Source organism: Marmota flaviventris, chromosome 14 (assembly GCF_047511675.1).
Source record: "Marmota flaviventris isolate mMarFla1 chromosome 14, mMarFla1.hap1, whole genome shotgun sequence".
NCBI classification, from domain to species: Eukaryota; Metazoa; Chordata; class Mammalia; order Rodentia; family Sciuridae; genus Marmota; species Marmota flaviventris.
This window is the reverse complement of record NC_092511.1, coordinates 28,489,477-28,508,647: the sequence shown is the minus strand read 5'-3', so window position 1 is coordinate 28,508,647 and position 19,171 is coordinate 28,489,477. Positions and strand designations below refer to the sequence as shown.

General features: G+C 39.7%; 1 protein-coding gene across 2 annotated transcripts in view; it reads left to right on the top strand.

The window, feature by feature from the left end:
• The first annotated feature begins 5,640 nt into the window (after window positions 1-5,640).
• The window catches only part of Fez2 (fasciculation and elongation protein zeta 2), a 49,961-nt gene continuing 36,430 nt past the window's right edge, over window positions 5,641-19,171 (top strand). For both annotated transcript variants that reach the window (XM_027933474.2, XM_027933473.2), the window contains exons 1-4: window positions 5,641-5,917; window positions 10,078-10,186; window positions 16,338-16,454; window positions 18,531-18,672. In XM_027933474.2, coding sequence (XP_027789275.2) covers window positions 5,664-5,917; window positions 10,078-10,186; window positions 16,338-16,454; window positions 18,531-18,672 — 622 coding nt within the window. In that variant the 5' untranslated portion in view covers window positions 5,641-5,663. The remainder of the gene's footprint in view (window positions 5,918-10,077; window positions 10,187-16,337; window positions 16,455-18,530; window positions 18,673-19,171) is intronic.

Below are 19,171 nucleotides of genomic sequence, written 5' to 3'. Positions count from 1 at the left end.
AGGTGATTAGACTAAGAGTTGTTGAATATCACAGAATGTTAAAAGGGCCTAATTTACTAGACTACATTAAGGAGAAAGCTCAATTTTAGTTTTTAGGCATTACCAAGTCTGGTCGAATGTACATAACAACTTCCTCCCTGTACTGGTGCTTATCACATGTCCCTTCTGAGACCTGACCCCTGCAGTGGGCAGGGATTTGGTTTGCTCCTTTGTTCTTTCTCCATCTCATCCCTTCTTTCCCTGCATTCTCTCTTCCTTCTGGGTTGAGGTGTTTTCCTTTCAAGATGACTCCAGTCTAGCTATATTTTGGCATATCCACCTGGCCCTACAGAAAACCTTAATCCATGCTCAACAAATAGCATAAGTGTAGGCTGCTCCCTCTGTTGCCCTGTCTTGGCGCTGTCTTGATGGGTAGCACTTCCCACATCCTACCTTCAGAATCCTCTAGGTAAAACTTGGCCCCTTTCTTAATTTCTCGTAGCTTGCAAATGCCAGGGGGCAGACATGGAACCTTCTATGGTGTCCCACTCTGGGCTCATGGGGACATCATGGTCAGGTCCTTCATCTGAGTAACCATCCATCTGAGGAGAAGGATATACCACTTTTTTCCTTGGACTCTCTGCCCACTCTGGTTCTTGGGTTCTTGCCATCTCACTTGGGTTGAATGGAGAGCACTGAAACCCGTCTAATTCGGCTTGGCAGCTCTGCATCTCTAATTCTTCTTTATAAGTTTAATCTTCTCTCCTGTAGGTAGTTAATAGGGTATGGGAAAAGTCTGTTTCTACTCTTTACTTGTTAAGTCACCCACTTAATATCCTACTGCTTTTTTTTTTCCCAGGGTTGTCAAAGATGTTGGAAAGAGGAACAGAACTGTCTCTGCCTGAGCTCAAGGGAGGTGACCTGTGTGGAGTTCTAGAAACCACTGGGAAAACTGTGGAAAGTGTAGCAGTATTGCTCTGCTAGGGCTGCTATAACAAGATATCACACATTGGGTGGTTTCAACAACAGAAATTTATTTCCTCACAGTTCTGGATGCTAAGTCCAATACTCAGGTGTTGGCAGGGATGATTTCCCATGAGGCCTTTCTCCCTGGCCACTAGATAGCCGCCATCTTGCTGTATCCTCATATAGTCTTTCCTCAATGCAAGTGCCTCCCTGGTATTTTTTGTGTGTCTAAATTTCTCCTTTTTATAAGGGAAATTCCGGTTAGAGTGGATTAGGGCCCACCTTAAAGACATCAGTTTAACTTAATAATCTTCCTAAAGACTTTATCTCCAAATACAGCCACATTCTGAGGTACTGGGGCTTAGGGTTTCCATACAGGAATTTTGAATGGACACAGTTTATTCTATAATGAGAGGAGAAGGCTGAAGCCAGGGTTACTTAGCCTCTCCTGGAAGAGGCCTGTTCTCCCCAGTATCTATTCACCTCCTGACAGGGTACATAGAAAGCACAACTCAAGGGGTGGTGGGGGGGGGGTACTGGAGTGCCACAGCATGGGCACATGTGAATAAGCTAATGAAATTCAGGCACTGGTGCTAATTTAGCCATCAGAGTTTCTAGTCTGGTGAGATTCAGAGACATTCAGGGTATGTATTAATTCAGTTATTCAAAGAGCATAAAAGTTCAAAGTTCCAAAGTTGTTCTATACAACATAGTATGATACTAACATTTTTATCTTTAAATAATGTAACAAGAAGTTCAGAAATCACCTAGCCATCACTCTATATGTCTGATATGAAACAGTTAACTAATTCTGTGTCTAATATAGTCAACCAAGCAGAGAATTGAGCAATTCCTTGCATGTGCTTGCTTAAATTAGGTAAAGAATTATCTTAATAGGCCACTTTGCTTTGCTTTTGTAGATCCAATGTCTGTCTGACTTAAGTGGCATATTTATTTAGGAACATCACATCTTGATGAGGCTATTCTGATACAACAATATTGACACAGCTCTTCTGCTGTCAAGACATTTTGGTCACACCCGAAAAAAGGGGGAAAAAGGTGGAGGTGGGGGGAGCCCTATTAAAATTACAGCTTTAAAAAGTTGTTATATGTTGGAGCTAGGGATGTGTCTCAGTGGTAGAGTGCTTGTCTAGCATGTGTGAGACCCTGAGTTCCATTCCCAGTACTGGAAAAAAAAAGTCATTCACAGGATCCATTTGTCTCATTCAAATGAACCCCAGCCTCCTGGTTTTTCTTCAGTTGCAGACTCCCCTGAAGAACCTGTGTCTGTTTCTCTCAAAAACCTGTTGGTGCCTCTTTTGATGCCTCCTACTCTCCAGATGTGCCCTGTGCCTCTAGTACAATGTCACTTGCATTTGGCTTGCATTGTACTCAATGTTATTATTATTTTAAAAATTCTCTCACCAAATCAGTGGGAAGTGAACTTACTCTGCTTTTTGTCACCTTTTTCTCTTTCCCCTGCTTTGTGCAGGCTAGGGAGGGATTTCCCATCTCCACTGACTTTCTCAGTATTAGTGCTTCAAAGGCCTCTCTGAAAACTTAAGTCCTCTAAAAAACAGTAGTCTATTTTATTAATTTTGTATTGCTTTCCAGTGAAGTTAATTTACATAATTGTTGTATAAAATATAGATTTAATCAGAAGGTAAATTAAAGATACAGTATTTAACAAATGTTGCTGTTAGATGAATAACTATCACCAATGCTTCTTTCCATTTATTTTTTGGGGGACCGGAATATGATTCATCAGAATATAACTGGACATGTGCCCCCAAATGTCTTCCCTACGTAGCTGTTTACGTACATTGTAAGGCTGCATCCATGGTGGATTACTTTGGCTTTTTCTCTTAATGGTCTGCACTCTTCTGGGCAGGGTGGTTCTGCCTGATAACAACTCCAATTTAATCACTAAAATCAAAGGCACAGCTGTTCACTAGAGATTCATCTCCATAACACTTGAGTAATTGGAATGAAAGGCTAGATTGTGTTTGGTCCTTTTATTTGTAATTGACACAAAATTGTACATATTTATGAGGTATGCTGTGATAATTTTGATATATTTATGCAATATGTAATCATCAAATCAGGGTAATTAGCATTTCTATCTCCTTAAAACATTATAATTTCCTTAAACATTATCATTTCTTTATGTGTGGTCTTTGATTATTCAAAAGTTTCTTGAGTCAGGCACAGTGGTACATGCTTATAATCTCAGCAACTCTGGAAGCTGAGGCAGGAGGATCACACATTTGAGGACAGACTTGACAATTTGGTAAGACCCTGTCTCAAAATAAAAAATAAAAAGGACTGGGGATATAGCTCAGTGGTAGAGCACCCTGGGTTCAATTCCCCGTACCTGGGGGATGGGGGGAGGGGTGGCAGGAGGGTTTCTTGATTTTTTTTTTAATAGAAAAATGGAAAGAAGTCTCTTCCCTTTTTGACAAGCAAGCACTTTCCTTAAATTCTTGAGTAAACACATAGATTTCTAAAGTATTTTTATTTTTATTTCTTCAGCCCTTTCCTTTTCTTACAGTTACTGAATAAACTTAGCCATTATCTGAGCTTTTCTTGAGATATTTTCATTTATGTACCTCCTCATTGTCTGTTGCTTTATAATACATTCAGCATTTGCTAAATATGATACTTTCATAACCATATATTGTCATATTCAGTAATTTCTTTTGTAGTTCTGATATGTTCTAATTAATTTAACATTTAAATGGTCTACATGTTAAATTATCTACTTTTCCCCTTTTTGTTATTTAAATTTCCACAGTAATATGAACAAAATTTAAATACATTGTCAAATCAGAGAAATCACAGTTTTCATTTAAATGATTCATATGACCATAATAGTCAAATGTTATTAGGTTTTCTTTAGAAGTTACTCTACATTCTCCTCCTAGTTTAGAATCAAATGCTACAAATTATTATTATTTTTTTGGTGCTGAGGATTGAACCCAGGCATGATTTACCACAGAGCCACATCCCCAGCCCTTTTTAGTTTTTATTTTCAGACAGGGTCTCACTGAGTTTCTTAGCATCTCACCATTGCTGAGGCTGACTTTGAACTCACAATCCTACTATCTTAGCCTTCCCAGACACTGGGATTACAGGCTTGCACCATGGTGCCCAGCTCTAGTTAAAGGTTTTTGTAGGTTAACTTTTCTTAATTTATCCAGGGAGCAAATAAGTTTACACAGGTTCATTTTCATATAGCCTCTAGGACTTGGTAGGAAATAATAGGTCCAAAAAGATAGGTCAGAATATATCAATTAGTAAAATTAGGCCATGAGAAATAAAAGGAAGTGGGATACTCTGCTCTTCATCAGAAGCCTTTGGGTTGGATCGACTGATCTAAAAGGGTCTTGGGCTGGCAAGAAGCCTGGATTTTTTCCACATGAGGCAGAGTAGGAAGCTAGAATTCTAGAATTCAGCTGATTGGGAGGAGAGTTACTTAAAGTGAGTTAATTAGGAAATATTAAGTGAAGGGGTTTAGGGAAGAGAAGCTTGAAGCTGGAGTCTCTAAGAGGAAAAGAAAGAAAGAAAGAAAGAAAGAAGGAAGGAAGGAAGGAAGGAAGGAAGGAAGGAAGGGAAAAAAAGAAAAGAAAGAAAGAAAGAAAGAAAGGCCTTGATGAGTTGCTGAAGCTGGCTTTGAACTTGCAATCCTCCTGCCTCAACCTCCCCAAGTCTCTGGGATTACAGGCATGTGCCACTACACCTAGAACTTTGTTCATCTCTTGACAGCATGGAAACCCATCTTTAAGAATACATGTTAATACTAAAATGTCTTTATTTACTGTTTCAATAAATATTGCCTTCTATTTCAGTGACGAAGAAGTACGATGCAATCACACTTCCTTATAATAGTTTTTCTCTTGCTTTTTAAAAATTGTGGTTAAATACACAATACATATAATGTAAAATTAGCATCTTAACCACTTTTAAGTGATCAGTTTAGTGGTAATCAGTACATTCATATTATTGTGCAACCATTACCACCGTCCACCTCCATAAATGTTTTCATCTTGCAAAACGCTATACTCATGAAATAACTTTCCACTCCATATACTTTTTACAAGATACAAAGCATTTCCTTTTAGTCTTATCACGCAAGGACATTCATTGTTAAGCCCCCTGTAGGTAGCCCACAAGTATTAGTTTTATAACGTACACATAAGGTATTTACTGTCAGGCATTTTTCTAAGTGCTTTGTAAATATTAATTTACATAATTATTCATCTTTGTATTTGCTTTGCACGTGAGAGACCTAAAATATTTGTGGAATGAATTTCGGTACCTCTTAAACATTTCCCATTAACTTTGGTTATGATTCTAGTTGGAAAGTTAACCTTTGGGCATTTTGACACTAGGTCGCAAGTTTAAAGAGTTTCTTTATTTTGGCCACATTAAGCCAGGGTGCTAGTAAGGGAAGCTATGAGGGATTTATTCCTCAAAGATAGAGAATTAGGAAGTGACTCAGCGGAGTTAAGGTCTTTCTCTGGGCACCCGCGGTCAACTCCAGAAGACTTAGGAAAAGAAGACCCCAGCAGATGATCAGGGACTTGTCTCCCAGTGGAGCCGGCGGAACTGGGCCTGGCGGGGCCTGGCGGGGCTGGGCGGGGCGAGACGGCCAGGGGGCGGGGCCTACAGGGGCGGGGCCTCGGCCGGGGCTGGGCGCGCGACAGCACCGGGCGGCGATGGCGGCGGACGGGGACTGGCAGGATTTCTATGAGTTCCAGGAGCCGGCCCGGAGCCTCCTGGACCAGGAGAACTGTAACGCGAGCCCCGAGGCCGGGGCAGGGGAGGGCGCGGGCGGCGAAGGTTTCCCGGCGCTGGCCTGCAGCTTGGAGGAGAAGCTGAGCCTGTGTTTCCGCCCCTCGGGTCTCGGCGCCGAGCCCCCGCGGGCGGCCGTGCGGCCCATCACCGAGCGCAGCCTCCTGCAGGGGGACGAGTGAGTGCGGGCCCCAGCCGGGAGCGAGCGGGAGCCTCCCCTGCCACTCACCCTACCCCGGGACCTCGGCCCGCAGCCCGGCGGGACTCCGGCCGCAGGCTCCTCCCCGCGCCCTCCTTCCGCCTCCACAGACGCGGCGGCCCGCCCCGCTCCCTCCTCCTGCGGGGGGGCGTTGCTCGGCTCCCAGGGCGATTTAAATCCCTGCTCCCCCTTGTCACTGCCCCTAAGAGTGCTCCTTCCTCAAGACCAAGCCCTTGTTTGGTTTTGGAGGGGATCACCTGTACCGAACTTGTAGTTGGAGACCGTACCTCCTGGGGCACGTGGGAGCCTTTCATTCATTCAGTTGTATTTATTAAGCGCTAGTTAAGTGCCCGACGCTGCTTAGCACTTGGAATACCAAAATGAGTGGATATTGTCCCTCTCAAGTAGGGCACAACGTAGGATGGGACGTAGATTTGTAAATGTATTTGTGTGTGTGTGTGTGTGTGTGTGTGTGTGTGAGAGAGAGAGAGAGAGAGAGAGAGAGAGAGAGACAGAGAGAGACATAAGTGTTCTAATAGATACTTGTACCAAATATGAGATTTAAAAGGCTGTGCCTGGGGGAAAGTCTTCATAGAGAAAGCAACCTATGAATTGAATCCTAATGGATGAGTGGGAGTTTGCCTGGCACGTGAAGAAAGGTTTAGCATTTTAGATCGAAGGTATAGCATGTGCAAAGGTACCAATGTGCGCAGCATTTATGCCGCGGGAATCTCTTGGGCCCACCTGAGAGCTCTGGTGGAGCACAAGCTGCCATAGGGGCAGAAAGAAGCGCTCTGGTTATTCATAGCAAGGATCTTAGTGGTGTGGAGACCAGTGCATAAACAAGTAATAATTACAGAATCATCCGAAGTGATTTAATTTCAATGATAGGTAATTCACAGGGGTTTATGAGAGCTGGGGGAGGGAAAAGGTAGAGTTCTTTAACCACCCCATCTCCAATTATAATTTGCTTAGATAAAGGTTGTAATTATGTATCACCATTTAATCCCAAAAGATGGGAAAAGGAATGGCGACAGCGAGGGAGTTTAAGCATATCGTATTTACACTGGAAAATATCCCTGGAGAAATTGGAAGTAAAGTGAATGAGGATATGGGTAGGATGGGTTTCCAGAGCTTTCATGGAATGGAGATACTAGAAGTTAGCCGGTATGAATTCTTGTGAGATGCAAGGGTTCATAGGCAGAAGAAGGGGCTTCACCTGGTGGTCTCCTTTCCTCTGTGAATCAGATTTATCAGCTTGGTGGTGTCTTGGGGATCTATAAACATGACTGAGCAGCTGGTTCCTTTGTATAGTGTCCTGCCAAGCTGTACAGGAGGGGAAAGTTTATGATTGGATTTATATACACAGGAAAGCATGCAGGCAGTGGCAGAAGATGCCATTTTGGAAAGTTGTTTCTCAAAAAGAAGATAGTTGCATTTATATGTATATTTATGTGCTCTGAATCACTGAGACTAGGATACATTCTGAGTTTTAAAATTATATTTATAAGAGTAACTTAAAATAGGTGAGGGGCTTATACAAAGATAATTAAATTAAGGATCTCTGTTTTTGCTTCACCTGGACTTCCTCAAAGTAGTTTATTTTGGCCTTTGCTTTAGACAGGCTATAACATTTAAACTATTTTGTTATTCTTTTTTTTTTTCTTTGGTACTGGGGAGTGGATCCAGGGGCATTTAACCAGTTAGCCACATCCCCAGCACTTTTTTGTTTTTTATTTAGAGAGAGAGTCTCACTGAGTTACTTAGGGCCTTGCTAAGTTGCTGAGGCTGACTTTGAACACTTGATCCTTGATCCTCCTGACTCAGCCTCCAGAGCCACTGGAATTGAGCTGCTGGGATTACAGGCTTACTACACAACGCTGGCTATTTAGTTACTCTTGATAATGGTTTGAGTAGGTGATATGTTGGTAGTAACGTCTTGATTTGGGAATGCATAAGAAGTTTCTCTCAGGAACTTGGGCTGGTTACTATTGTCATTGTCCCCTCTCTATTGTGTAAATTTGCTCACCATTGTTTGACAGAGTCCTTTTTAGCTCCTTTCCTTAGCAAGAGTTGAAATTTTTTTTACTCAGATATGATCTTGCCTTAGGACCTTTATTTAACTTTTTGGAGCCCAATTTTCTTTTGGTAAATATGGATTGTACTCCCAAGATTTTCCTTTAGAAGGTATTGTGCAGGACTCACTGTTGGCAGGACTTTGACCTCCTTCAAAAAGTGCTATCTTGCTAGTTGTTTATGACTGGTAGTAATATTTTATGATAAGGATGAAGGAAGTTCATGTCTAGAGAGAGAATTCTAGAAATCTTTCATTGAAGCTGGCCCTATGCCCTTCTCAACTACAATTGTTCTGACATTGATGGAGGTAGAGGACTCTGCACTGTCCTTCACTTTCTTGGAAAAGCAAACTCACCCACAGTCATTCCTGGGTGACGTATTCCACTCCAGTTGCTTTTTCTTATATTCTCATTTAAGAAGGAGGCAACAAAGAAAATATCCCCTGCCCCCTGGAAAATTCTGGACTGTCCTCGCCTACTAATGTCTTGCTGTAACCCCTGATCAGAGTTAGGTATATAGTCAGGTATGCAGTATTTGAAAATTGTTACCCAGAAAAGCATGGGCTAGAAACCCATAAGTAGCAGTCCAGAGGCATTACCTAATTCTAGCTGATTCACATTAGAGGAGGCTGGAGCCCAACAGAGAGGAGAATTGGAAACAAACCATGCATTTGCGAGATTTTCTGGGTAAACCACCTATGGTTTTCTAGAGCTTTTGGGGTTCACATTTTCATCAAGGTTAATGTGCATCTGAAGCCAAACAAGGCAGCATGGTCCTATCACCTTCTGCTTTTTAGCACCAAACCCCTATTCATTACATCAAGTTTGTTGCTTCTCCATTTTTAAACTTGTATTCTTATGTTTATGTACTTACTAAGATTGTTTTTGTACCCTAGTTGCATACACACTTGGTAAAAAGGCAGGCACAATTATTTAATGACTTACAATTAGATAACCTGTTATTCATTGTAGGATTATTTTTTATATGATATCTTTGTGCATTCTTAACACCAGTAAGTGGTTCAAATATATAGTATTAACTTTCTTACCCTAATTGAATTTCATCTCATTTGTATATCAGAACTCTTTTCATAAGACATCATGTTTACTGTGTTGATTATTTCTTTGTTACTGAAACCTGAATTTTGGTCATGAAATTGGAGTTTGCTTTTCTGGTGTTGCTTGGGACTTTCCCCAATTCAACTCATTTGAATTAATGCTTAGAGTAATGGAGCTGGAGGAAATAGCTGCTTATTGTTCAAGCCTGATTTTATAGTGAGGCACCTGTCACCCAAAGAGGTTAAGGGACAGGGCCAAAGACTAATTGGACAAAAAAAGAGATGAGAATAGGTTTCTTGAAGCCTAGTCAAGTGCTCTTTGCATCCTACCTCATCACCTCTGCAAAACTCTGTTTGCTTATAAGGTAGGATAACTGCATTGGATATAACCTGTGTACATTTTATAGGAACTTCTCCTCTTTCTCCTTTCATTTCATCAGTCTTTATTCTTAGCCAGTTACATTACAAATTAGATATTATATGCTGGTTCACATTGAGACTGAATTCTCCAGAATCTAGGAAAATAAGATTTTGGTTAGAGATAGATTATTTACTTTATGAAATGTTTAGAAGTTACAGAACGAAAATAATTGTAGTGCACAGTCTATTTACTCTCTATGTGACCTTGGCAATATTACTTAACCTCTCCGTGTTTCATTCTTATCTGTAGAATTGGTATGATAATGGTTTCTACTTCTAAAGTTGTTTTTGAGTATTAAATGAGTTAATAATGTGTAAACTGCTGTGAACTGTGCCTGGCACATAGTATGATGGAAGTATTAGTGACTTAGAGTTTTTTATACCACTTCCCTTTTCCTCAGGACTTTTTGTCAGCTTGCATATATCATTTTCATGCAGTTTTATTTAGGAGACTTTACATAGTAGGTGTTTCTCTGAGAAAAAATTTGCTATTGGTGTCCTTCTTTCATTGTAGTATTGAACATTTATTGAACAAAAGACATATAGGGTGGTAATTTTCATTGAATGCAGTTTTCTTCTTTTCAAGGATTTGGAATGCCCTGACAGATAATTATGGAAATGTGATGCCTGTGGACTGGAAGTCATCCCACACTAGGACCTTGCACTTGCTTACTCTGAACCTCTCAGAGAAAGGGGTAAGTTAGGATTTCTGCATAACTGATGTTGAGAGCAGAACTAAACAGTACCATTTCTGTTGAGCACAAATATTGAGTTGCTTTCTGTGAGTGTGTGTGTGTGTGTGTGTGTGTTGTGGGGGATTGGTGCTGGGCAGGTGCTATACCACCGAGCTCCATCCCCAGCCTGAGTTGTCCCTTTCTTAGCGTATAGTGTTTGGAGGGGCCCTCCTTTCTTCCCATCTTGGCTCCATTGCCTTTGCCTTGCTAGCACCGTTCTCCAGTTCCTCTCCAGCACATGCTCACTTTTGTATGTTTAGCTAAGTTTCCATCACTGAGGAAAATAGCGAACACCAACAGTCACTATTTCTTCCTGCTTATGGAATGTAATTGTGGTGTGCTGAGAGCACTCAGTGAGAATCCTCAGCTTTAATGTGATGTAACTTTTTGGTGAATTTAATGACTTGCTGGACATGACATGTCATCAGGAGTCTCTGTATCCCTGTGAATAGTGGGGAGCCACTAAAAGACATTTCTTGGCTTTTTAATGTGTTCTTGGCTAGTTTACCTAGCACTTGCATGCATAGTGGTATTGTCAAGTGAAAGTGCCTTGAGTGAGAAGTGTGAGCACAAGTGAAAGGATGGCTGCGGGGAGGGAGGTCAGAAAAGGAACAGAATTGTTTGAAGTGAAAAATCCAAGTGATAAAGTTGATGAGGAATGTAGCCACACTGTGTTTTAGGCCAGACTTTAAGTTCCTCATCAGATAACAGCGTAAGCTGGCTTGAGTTCTTCTGGCATGCTTTATATTTCATTAAGTGTAGTCATGTGATTATTGGGAGTATAATGCAGAGTGACTGTTAGTATTTAAAGTAGTATTGTTAATGTTTCATGGAAATGTTTTCTTAAATATGTGACCCAGAACAACCTGCTGCTTTCATTTTCTAGTGAAATATGGAATTCTGACTATTTCCCATTATTCTAGTAGGTGTGGAGTCTTACTGTTTGTTCCATTCGTCAACCCCATTAAGCTTTGCAGATTGACCTGGTACATGTTTAATGAAAAGAAATAAAACAAAGCATGTCATGATTTGTCTTCTGTTTATTCAGGTCCTAGCTGTCATTTTGAGCTTCATGCAAGTTCCCCTCCTGCTCTGAAGTTCCTGTTACTGTTTTTGCGTTTGCTGATCTCATGGAATTACATAATTTTAGAGTTGGAAGGGACTTTAAAGGACTCTTAATCCAGCCTCTCACTTGGGGGAATCCCCATCTACCACATCTCTGACAGATGGTCATTCAGCTATGGCCTAAATCCTTGCACAGAAGGAAAACACACTCATCTGTGTAGGAATCCATGAACACTTGTGGGGCTGTGAACTTTTAAAGGACTTGTTATCTGTCCCACAGAATTAGCCCCATTGTCTCATGGGTGCTAGTCCCACAGCACTTTTTCCATGTCTCTGAAATCATGTTCTCTCATAATCTATGTTTCAGAGTCTGTTATTAGATTCTGACTTCCTGAGAGGTATCTTTTTGTTTGTCTTTTTAGTAATTACCACTGGACTGGCACATGGTAAATATAAAGATAATGTTTGTGGGATGAGTGAACGAATGAATATTGTGAATGAATGAATATTGTCTTCAGAGATCATGATGAAAGGTTGTTGTTTTTTAAAAATATTTTCTTTCAATTTAAAATAGTGCTGAATTCATAGTAGCTAGCCCATGAACACTTTTTTTGTTTGACATTTAAAAAGATAGCATAGAAGAGTTCCTTGCCTAGTTTTTAAGAGAAGCACATTAGCAGCAAGAATAGGGCACTCTAATCCTATTTCATTGAATAAAATGTAAATCTTGTATTGTTCTCAGATTGCACTGGGGAAGTTGCTCCCTTTTGCTGCTGTTTGAATGTTGTTTTCAACATTTAGAACAATGCTACAAAGTAGTGATTAGTAAAGAAGTATCATTTAATGGTAGTACTGATTATAAAACTTTTACCTGGATTAACTCAGCAGATTAAAGTAAACAAGTGATCATCTATCATCTGTTTGTTAATCGATCAATCAATCATCATCTACTGTGATATGACTGATCTGGTGATGAGTAGAATTGAAATTAGAATGCTATTTTTCAGGAAGGATTATAACATGCATGGAGTTTACTGAAGAATAAGTGGGCAATAAGCACCATGTAAGAAGCAACCATGACACTCTATTAGATTGCATATAACTAAAAACATTTTTTTTAAACTTGGAAAAGTTATTTACTATTGTCAAATGAGTGCTTTATTTTTCCATGACTGACCTATGTAAAAATTTACCTTTTGAAAGTATTTTTTAGATTATTCTAGTTGTAAAACAGGGTGTACAGGAAATTTTTTCCCCCGATAATGGGTAGAATAATTTTTTTTTACACTAAGATAAGAAAAAAAGATGATTTGCAAGATTTCAGGGTTTTTTTAATATTCTTTCATTGAAGGTTAAGATGTACAAATTTGATGGACTTTTACAAGGTAATGCAACTGGGATATTTCAGATTCTTACATGGGCACATTTTTTCCGTTTGATGTTTCTGCAGTTTCATACAGGGAAACAGACACCAGCTCCAAATTAACTTCGGCATAGAAAGGAGTGACAGGAATGTTGGGCACAAAGATGGCATATTTATGCCTAATGGAAGAGTGATTAATGATCCTCCCGACAGCCAGGGTTAGTTTTCAAAGCCCGAAAGGGATTCCAGCCCTTAGCATATGCCATCTCCGTGGGGAATGGGCTTGGCTCCCTCTCTGGAAAGATGATCTAGGATCATTATTTCTGTTGTTACGGAAATTTATTCTAATAGTTTACTGGTATTAATTCTATCTTTTGGACCCATTTGTAAGCCAGAAGGGGAAACATAAAGCAAAACTATGGTGCTCAAGCTTCAAGATAGAAGAGTGATGGGGGCAAGTGATGGGGCAAAGTGAGTTTGAAGTATGAGGATCAATGACAATGATTATTAGGTCCATTCCTGTCATACAGACCCCCACATGATCACATTGTGGTGTCTTGAAATATAACATTCCCTCATGAAAAGCTTTGTCTCTTGACCTTTTCCTTTTCTTATTGAGTTAGTAAAGGGATAATAGTGATAGGATTGGAAGGAAAGGCAATGTGTCCTCACTGACATCGTCCTTGATTTCTAGCTACCAGACACAGCCTTTCAGCTGCTCCTTCTAGCAGATCACCTGCTCACTTTACTTGGTTTTATTTTTCAATTTTAGGCTTTGCTGACCTTCTACCCAGAGTGTGAAGATTTAGTGACTTACCATCCTCCAGCCTCCAGCTTCTTACCCCTCACATAAACTTTCTCTTCCCTCCTCTTCCCAGTATAATCTCATCAAAATCCTCAGTTAAGTTGACCTTCAGTCTGGGGCTGTAGCTCAAGCAGTAGAGTGCTTCCCTAGCACATGCAAGACCCTGGGTTTGATTCCCAGCCCTGCAGAAACAGACCCCTGCCCCAGACAAACCAAACTGATCTTCATCATTTGTGTTACCTATGTAAATGTTCTCAGTTGACTCATTTTGGTATATATGATTAAACTACTTCTCATACAATCTTTGTTTTTTCTTAGAGTAATAATAATTGTGTTTTTTTGTGGTTTATTTAGTTTATAATTAACTGACTAATTCAGCCTTATGACAGCGATAAAACTCATTTTAGTGAATGGAATAAACTAGGTGGTAAGTTTCTCTCTTTTTCTTTTCTTGATGCCTTGTGCAGTACCAGTTCTAATCTGAACTAGTTACTCTCTGGTTTGACTTCATAGCCATCATTTTGGAATTTTTCATTCCTCTCTCATCACAAGAACTCCCTTTGCCTCTTTCTTGCATTGGACCCTGTGTCTTCCTCCTTTTCATTATCCTGCTGGTATCTTTCTGAGAAAGGGTTCAAAGAAGTACATTATTTGAGTAGACATGTCTAAAAATGTCTTTATTTTTAGCTCACACCTAATTGTTAGGCTAGCTGGACATTAGAGTCTACAGTGGAATTTATTGGGACATGAAAATTATATGAATTGTTTTTTAGCATCTGTTGTTGCTATTGAGAATTCAAATGGTATCTTGATTCCTGACTTTTGTAATGTGATTTTTTTTTTTTCCTCTCTGGATGCTGTTAATCTGCCCCCACCTTCACTACCATGGTGTTCTGAAATTTCGTGGTGACTTGTTGCCAGCCAAGGGAGGCCTTTCCTGGGCTGATGGTGCAGTGAGAAATAGAATGAGGTAGAATTGCATTATGGTGTAGGCAGGTAGGTAGATCCTGGAGTGCTCATGTGTCCCCTGTCCTGGCCTGGTGTTTGGACACCAGCACGCCAGTGGTTCCTTCCTTTGCTCTTCTCACCTGCAGGTTTCTGGTATTTTGTGGTCACCCTTAAACTTTGGATGGTCCTGTATGAGGAACTAGGGAGGCAATGAGGATCAACATCCACTCCATTGTATTGTCAATTTTAGATACATTCTCTGTACTAGTGAATAAAATAATTTTCATGATAAAATTTTATTATTTTCTTATTATGTTTTTTCACATGAGGTCAGGTGTGGAATTTTTTACTTGTGGCTCAGAGTGTTGGATTTTGGAACATTTGAATTTCAGAGGTTTTCGGATTTAAAATTTTTGGATGAAGATAATATAGCATAATGTAATATATATATTTTGTTTTGTTTTTGTTTTTAGGAATTGAGGATTGAACCCAGGGGCATGTTACCATTGAGTACATCTCCAATCTTTTTTATAGTCTTAAATTTTGAGATAGGGTCTCACTAAGTTGTTGAGGATCTTGCTAAATTGCCTAGGCTGGCCTTGAACTTGTGATCCTCCTGCCTCAGCCTCCTGAGTCAGGGGGATTATAGACATGTGCCAGCACACCTGGCTATTTTAATTATATACTATGTAATAGAAGGACATAGTTTATTTTTACATAGTTCTTGTTGTCCATTTGTTCTTTGGGAGCTCAAAGGGTACTAAACTTTCCAGAGGAATAAGGTTTTAATTTCAGTTATGTTTATTACCATAATAGTCATGTCACAATAGGTAGAGGATGGATCACTATTCACTTTAATATGCTCCAGTTTTCCAGGAAAAGTTTTTACAATTAGTGCTGGTACTAGACTCTAAGCATCATTAAAGGGGTGGTTTATATTGGTGTTTGCAGGGTTCAGGGAAACCAGCTAAGCGTAATGCAGTACCTCAGGGATGGTAATGGCTAGTGGTACTTTAGCAGCCCTGGGTGTGAAGAGGAAAGGAGAGGGAGAAATTTCTAGAACCTGAAGAGATTAGGTATGGAGAGAGGTTTGCTTGACAAGAGCTGTGGCCTTTGGTAAAGAGCCAGAGCTGACAAATAGCAGTCTGGCAGGGAGGAGGAGAGAGAACAAGTGCTCAGCCCTCACCTTCTCACCTTGCAGTCTGCCAATGATGTGTGACCCAACTGGAAGCTAGAAGTCAAGGGCATCCTTTGATGTGGTCCATATGGTCAGTCTTCTGGGGCACAGAGTGTGGTAGGATATCTTAGTGGGGTGATTGGATACTCTCCAGACTGTTAGGTTTAAAGATGTTTTGGAACCTAGAGATCTTTCTTTGGAAGAAAAGATATTCAACTGGAAGAACTAAGTGCAATCCTCATGGACAGATCCTGTCTGCCAGGGAATTTATTACTTATCTTTTACTCTGAATATTAGAAGTTAGTTTGCAAAAAACTTGCTTTATGCTTTCTGTAGAGTTTAACATCTTACCAATCGTGCTGTTAGATTAACTAAATAATATTCATTGCTATACCTGCCCTTTTCCTCCCTTCTATTCCTTGTAATTCCCTACAGCTTGCTAACAAATACTATATTTTTTCCCCACTGTTGGCTTTCATATGCTCTTATATTTCTTCTGGAAAAAATAGTTAAGTATGTGTTAGACCACTGGAATATATATGCCCCTGAACAAGTTTATGTCTGTTTTACACTGCTCTTTTTTCTGCTTGGTATGAATAGTAAAGTACTGCACAAGCTGCCTAGTTCAGAGTGACCATAAGGTCTCCCTTTCAAGGGTGCACTCTCAGTCTGTGCTTTCTTCGGCTGCATCTTTTACCCAGGGATGTTTTGGTTAGAATGTCTTGTTTTTAACCATGGGTATTTTTGCTTTTAGATAAGTGACAGTTTGCTTTTTGACACATCAGATGATGAGGAGCTGAGAGAACAGCTGGACATGCATTCCATCATTGTCTCCTGCGTTAATGAGGAACCCCTCTTCACGGCAGACCAGGTATCCAGGAGATGCTCATCTACGCAAGGACAGCAGAACCTAGAGCCGAAAGCCATTTCTTACTGTGCCAGTAAATGATAGTTATTAGAATTTACTTATTTGCCTTAGATTGTGTGGTTATATTGGTTAACAGCTAACTCTTCCATTGAGAAAAAGAAGAAAGTTTATAGAGGCTGAGGAAAATGAAATTTTGTTGATTGGGAAGTTTTCTAATCTAAGTATTGTTACAAGCTACTTAAAGCCAAGGTAAAAGAATATTAATTTTCCTATTTCCTTTAGATTTGTCCAGACATGGGGAAATATCTGTGTAGAAATTATTTAGTTTTTGTAAAATCCTGGGTAAGACTCATTGGCACATATTAGTAGCACCTCTTACATACTCCAGGAAGAAGTGAGCATTATTGCTGTGGAATGTTCTATAATGTCAATTCTGTGTTCATTTGAAAGCAATTGAATCAGCATTCTCATTTTCTGAATACTCTGCCCACCTCTCTTGTATTGTCCAAATGTGATGCCAGAATCTCTTTCTGAAATAAAATGTTCCATGGCTTCTCAGACTGTTAATTCTACCACATTCTATTTTTAGATTGGAAAGAAGAGGTCCAGAGATACCTTATGGCAAGCTTGGGAGGTGCACTTTCAAGATGTACAATAAAAATATGTCATTTAATACACTTAGTCATATTTGTGGTTGAATTGTCCTAGAGTGGGAAAGAGCGTGGTGTTTAAAAAGCAAGATAATAATATTTTAGCGGGCTTTTTTGAGTTAGAACATGGTTTCCCAGAGAAAGATGTGATCCTGAGGGTTTACTGTCTCCTAGTATGCCTGAATACAATAAGTTATGCCTATTTTAAAGCCTTAGGGAAACGGAGCCTCTAGCCTCCTGGGATATCTCATTGCACTGTTTGCAATGCTTGTTTTGGGGCATTTTCTTACTAATCAACATAATCCTCCCCCCTTCAGATTTACTTTTGTTTTTCCTCAGTAGAAGTGCTACCTGTTAAGCTCAGTGATTCATAAAGCATGTTAAATATGCTTGTGATATTTTATACCTTCATTTAATTGTATTTTCTTTAATAGCTTTCTCTTAATCCTTAAATCCTTTTTTCAAGTATTGAGTAACTTTTCTGGCTTTCCTTTAAAGTTTTTTTCCTTCTCCAGTTTTAGACTTTGGAACAGGATGAGATACAGTTATGTGATGTTGCATATGACAGTAGATCATTTGTTTAAAAGGCAGATATAAGTTTTCCTGTTACCTAAGGCTTTTTTCCTTTTTTTTTTTTTTTTTTAATGCTACCAGGATTGAACCCAGAGGCTCTTAAACACTGAGCCACATCCCCAGCCCTTTTTATATTTTATTTTGAGACAGGATCTCACTAAGTTGCTTAGGGTCTCACTAAATTGCTGAGGTTGCCTTTGAACTCTCAATCCTCCTGCCTTAGCCTCCCAAGTCACTGGGATTACAGACAGATGCCACTGTGTCCAGCTTATTTCCTCCTTATGCTTCTACATTTTAAGTAATTTAAAAATATCCCTTTATCTTTTATTGAATTGATACGTGAAATTCATTTTTTTGCTGTTAAACTTTTGCTGCCAGAGAGGTAATTTCTTGCTTTATGTATGTTTTATATTATTTTCTCAATTTTATGTCCAACTTTTCATTAAATAGCTTTAGACTTAGCGCTTGCATGTGGTAGATGACAAATTTTCTTTTATTTGCTTCCTTTTAACTACAACTTTTTGATCTGGTTCTGTTCTGCCTGGAGTAAATTATGTAAGTGAAGCATCATTTCTCAGACATTGCAAGGTCTGGTAGGGCCCACTGAATCATAACAAATGTATTAAATCATATTCTATTTAATTTTTTGTATAGTATATTGTAAATTTCCTTTGAGCCTTGTTCACTCTTACAGTCGAAATTCTGAATGTTTGGAACACCCACTACTGCACACTGTTGGTTAATGAGAATTTAATGCTTTTCTACTCTGGTAGCCTCGGGTGAGCACCATGATACATACAGGTAGATCATTTTCTCCCTGGATATTGGACTAACAATGATGTGTGTATTTTGGAAGGTTATTGAAGAAATTGAAGAAATGATGCAGGAGTCACCAGACCCAGAAGATGATGAGACTCCCACACAGTCAGATCGACTTTCAATGCTCTCCCAGGAAATTCAAACTCTTAAGAGATCTAGTACGAGCAGTTATGAAGAGAGTAAGAGATCCCCCTCACATCTGTGTTCTTTATGCTTTTTGTCCTTATCAGATATCTCTAGGAAGCTTCGGTTCTAGAAGACTGGGTTGCATACCTTCCTGGTCCTCTGATAATACAGTACTCTGGGCATATTTCTATCATTGCTCAGGGACTATGTTGTATTCCCCTTTTAAACCCTGTATTAGTTTGCCAGGGCTTCTGTAACAGTACTACAGACTGGCTAGCTAAAATTAGCCGAAATTTATTTTCCCACAGTTCTGAAAGAGTGAAGTTGTCAGCAGGGTTGGCCTCTTCTGCTTGTGGATGGCCTTCTTTTCCCTGTGTTGTCACATGGTCTTCCCTTTTTTCCTTTACAGGTGTCTGTGTCCACATCTTTTTCTTCTTCTTTTTTGTTTTGGTTGTGGGATTTAGCCCAGGGGTGCTTTACCAATGAGCTACATCCCTAGCCATTTTTTTTGTTTTTTGGAGATAGGGCCTCACTAAGTTACTTAGCACCTTG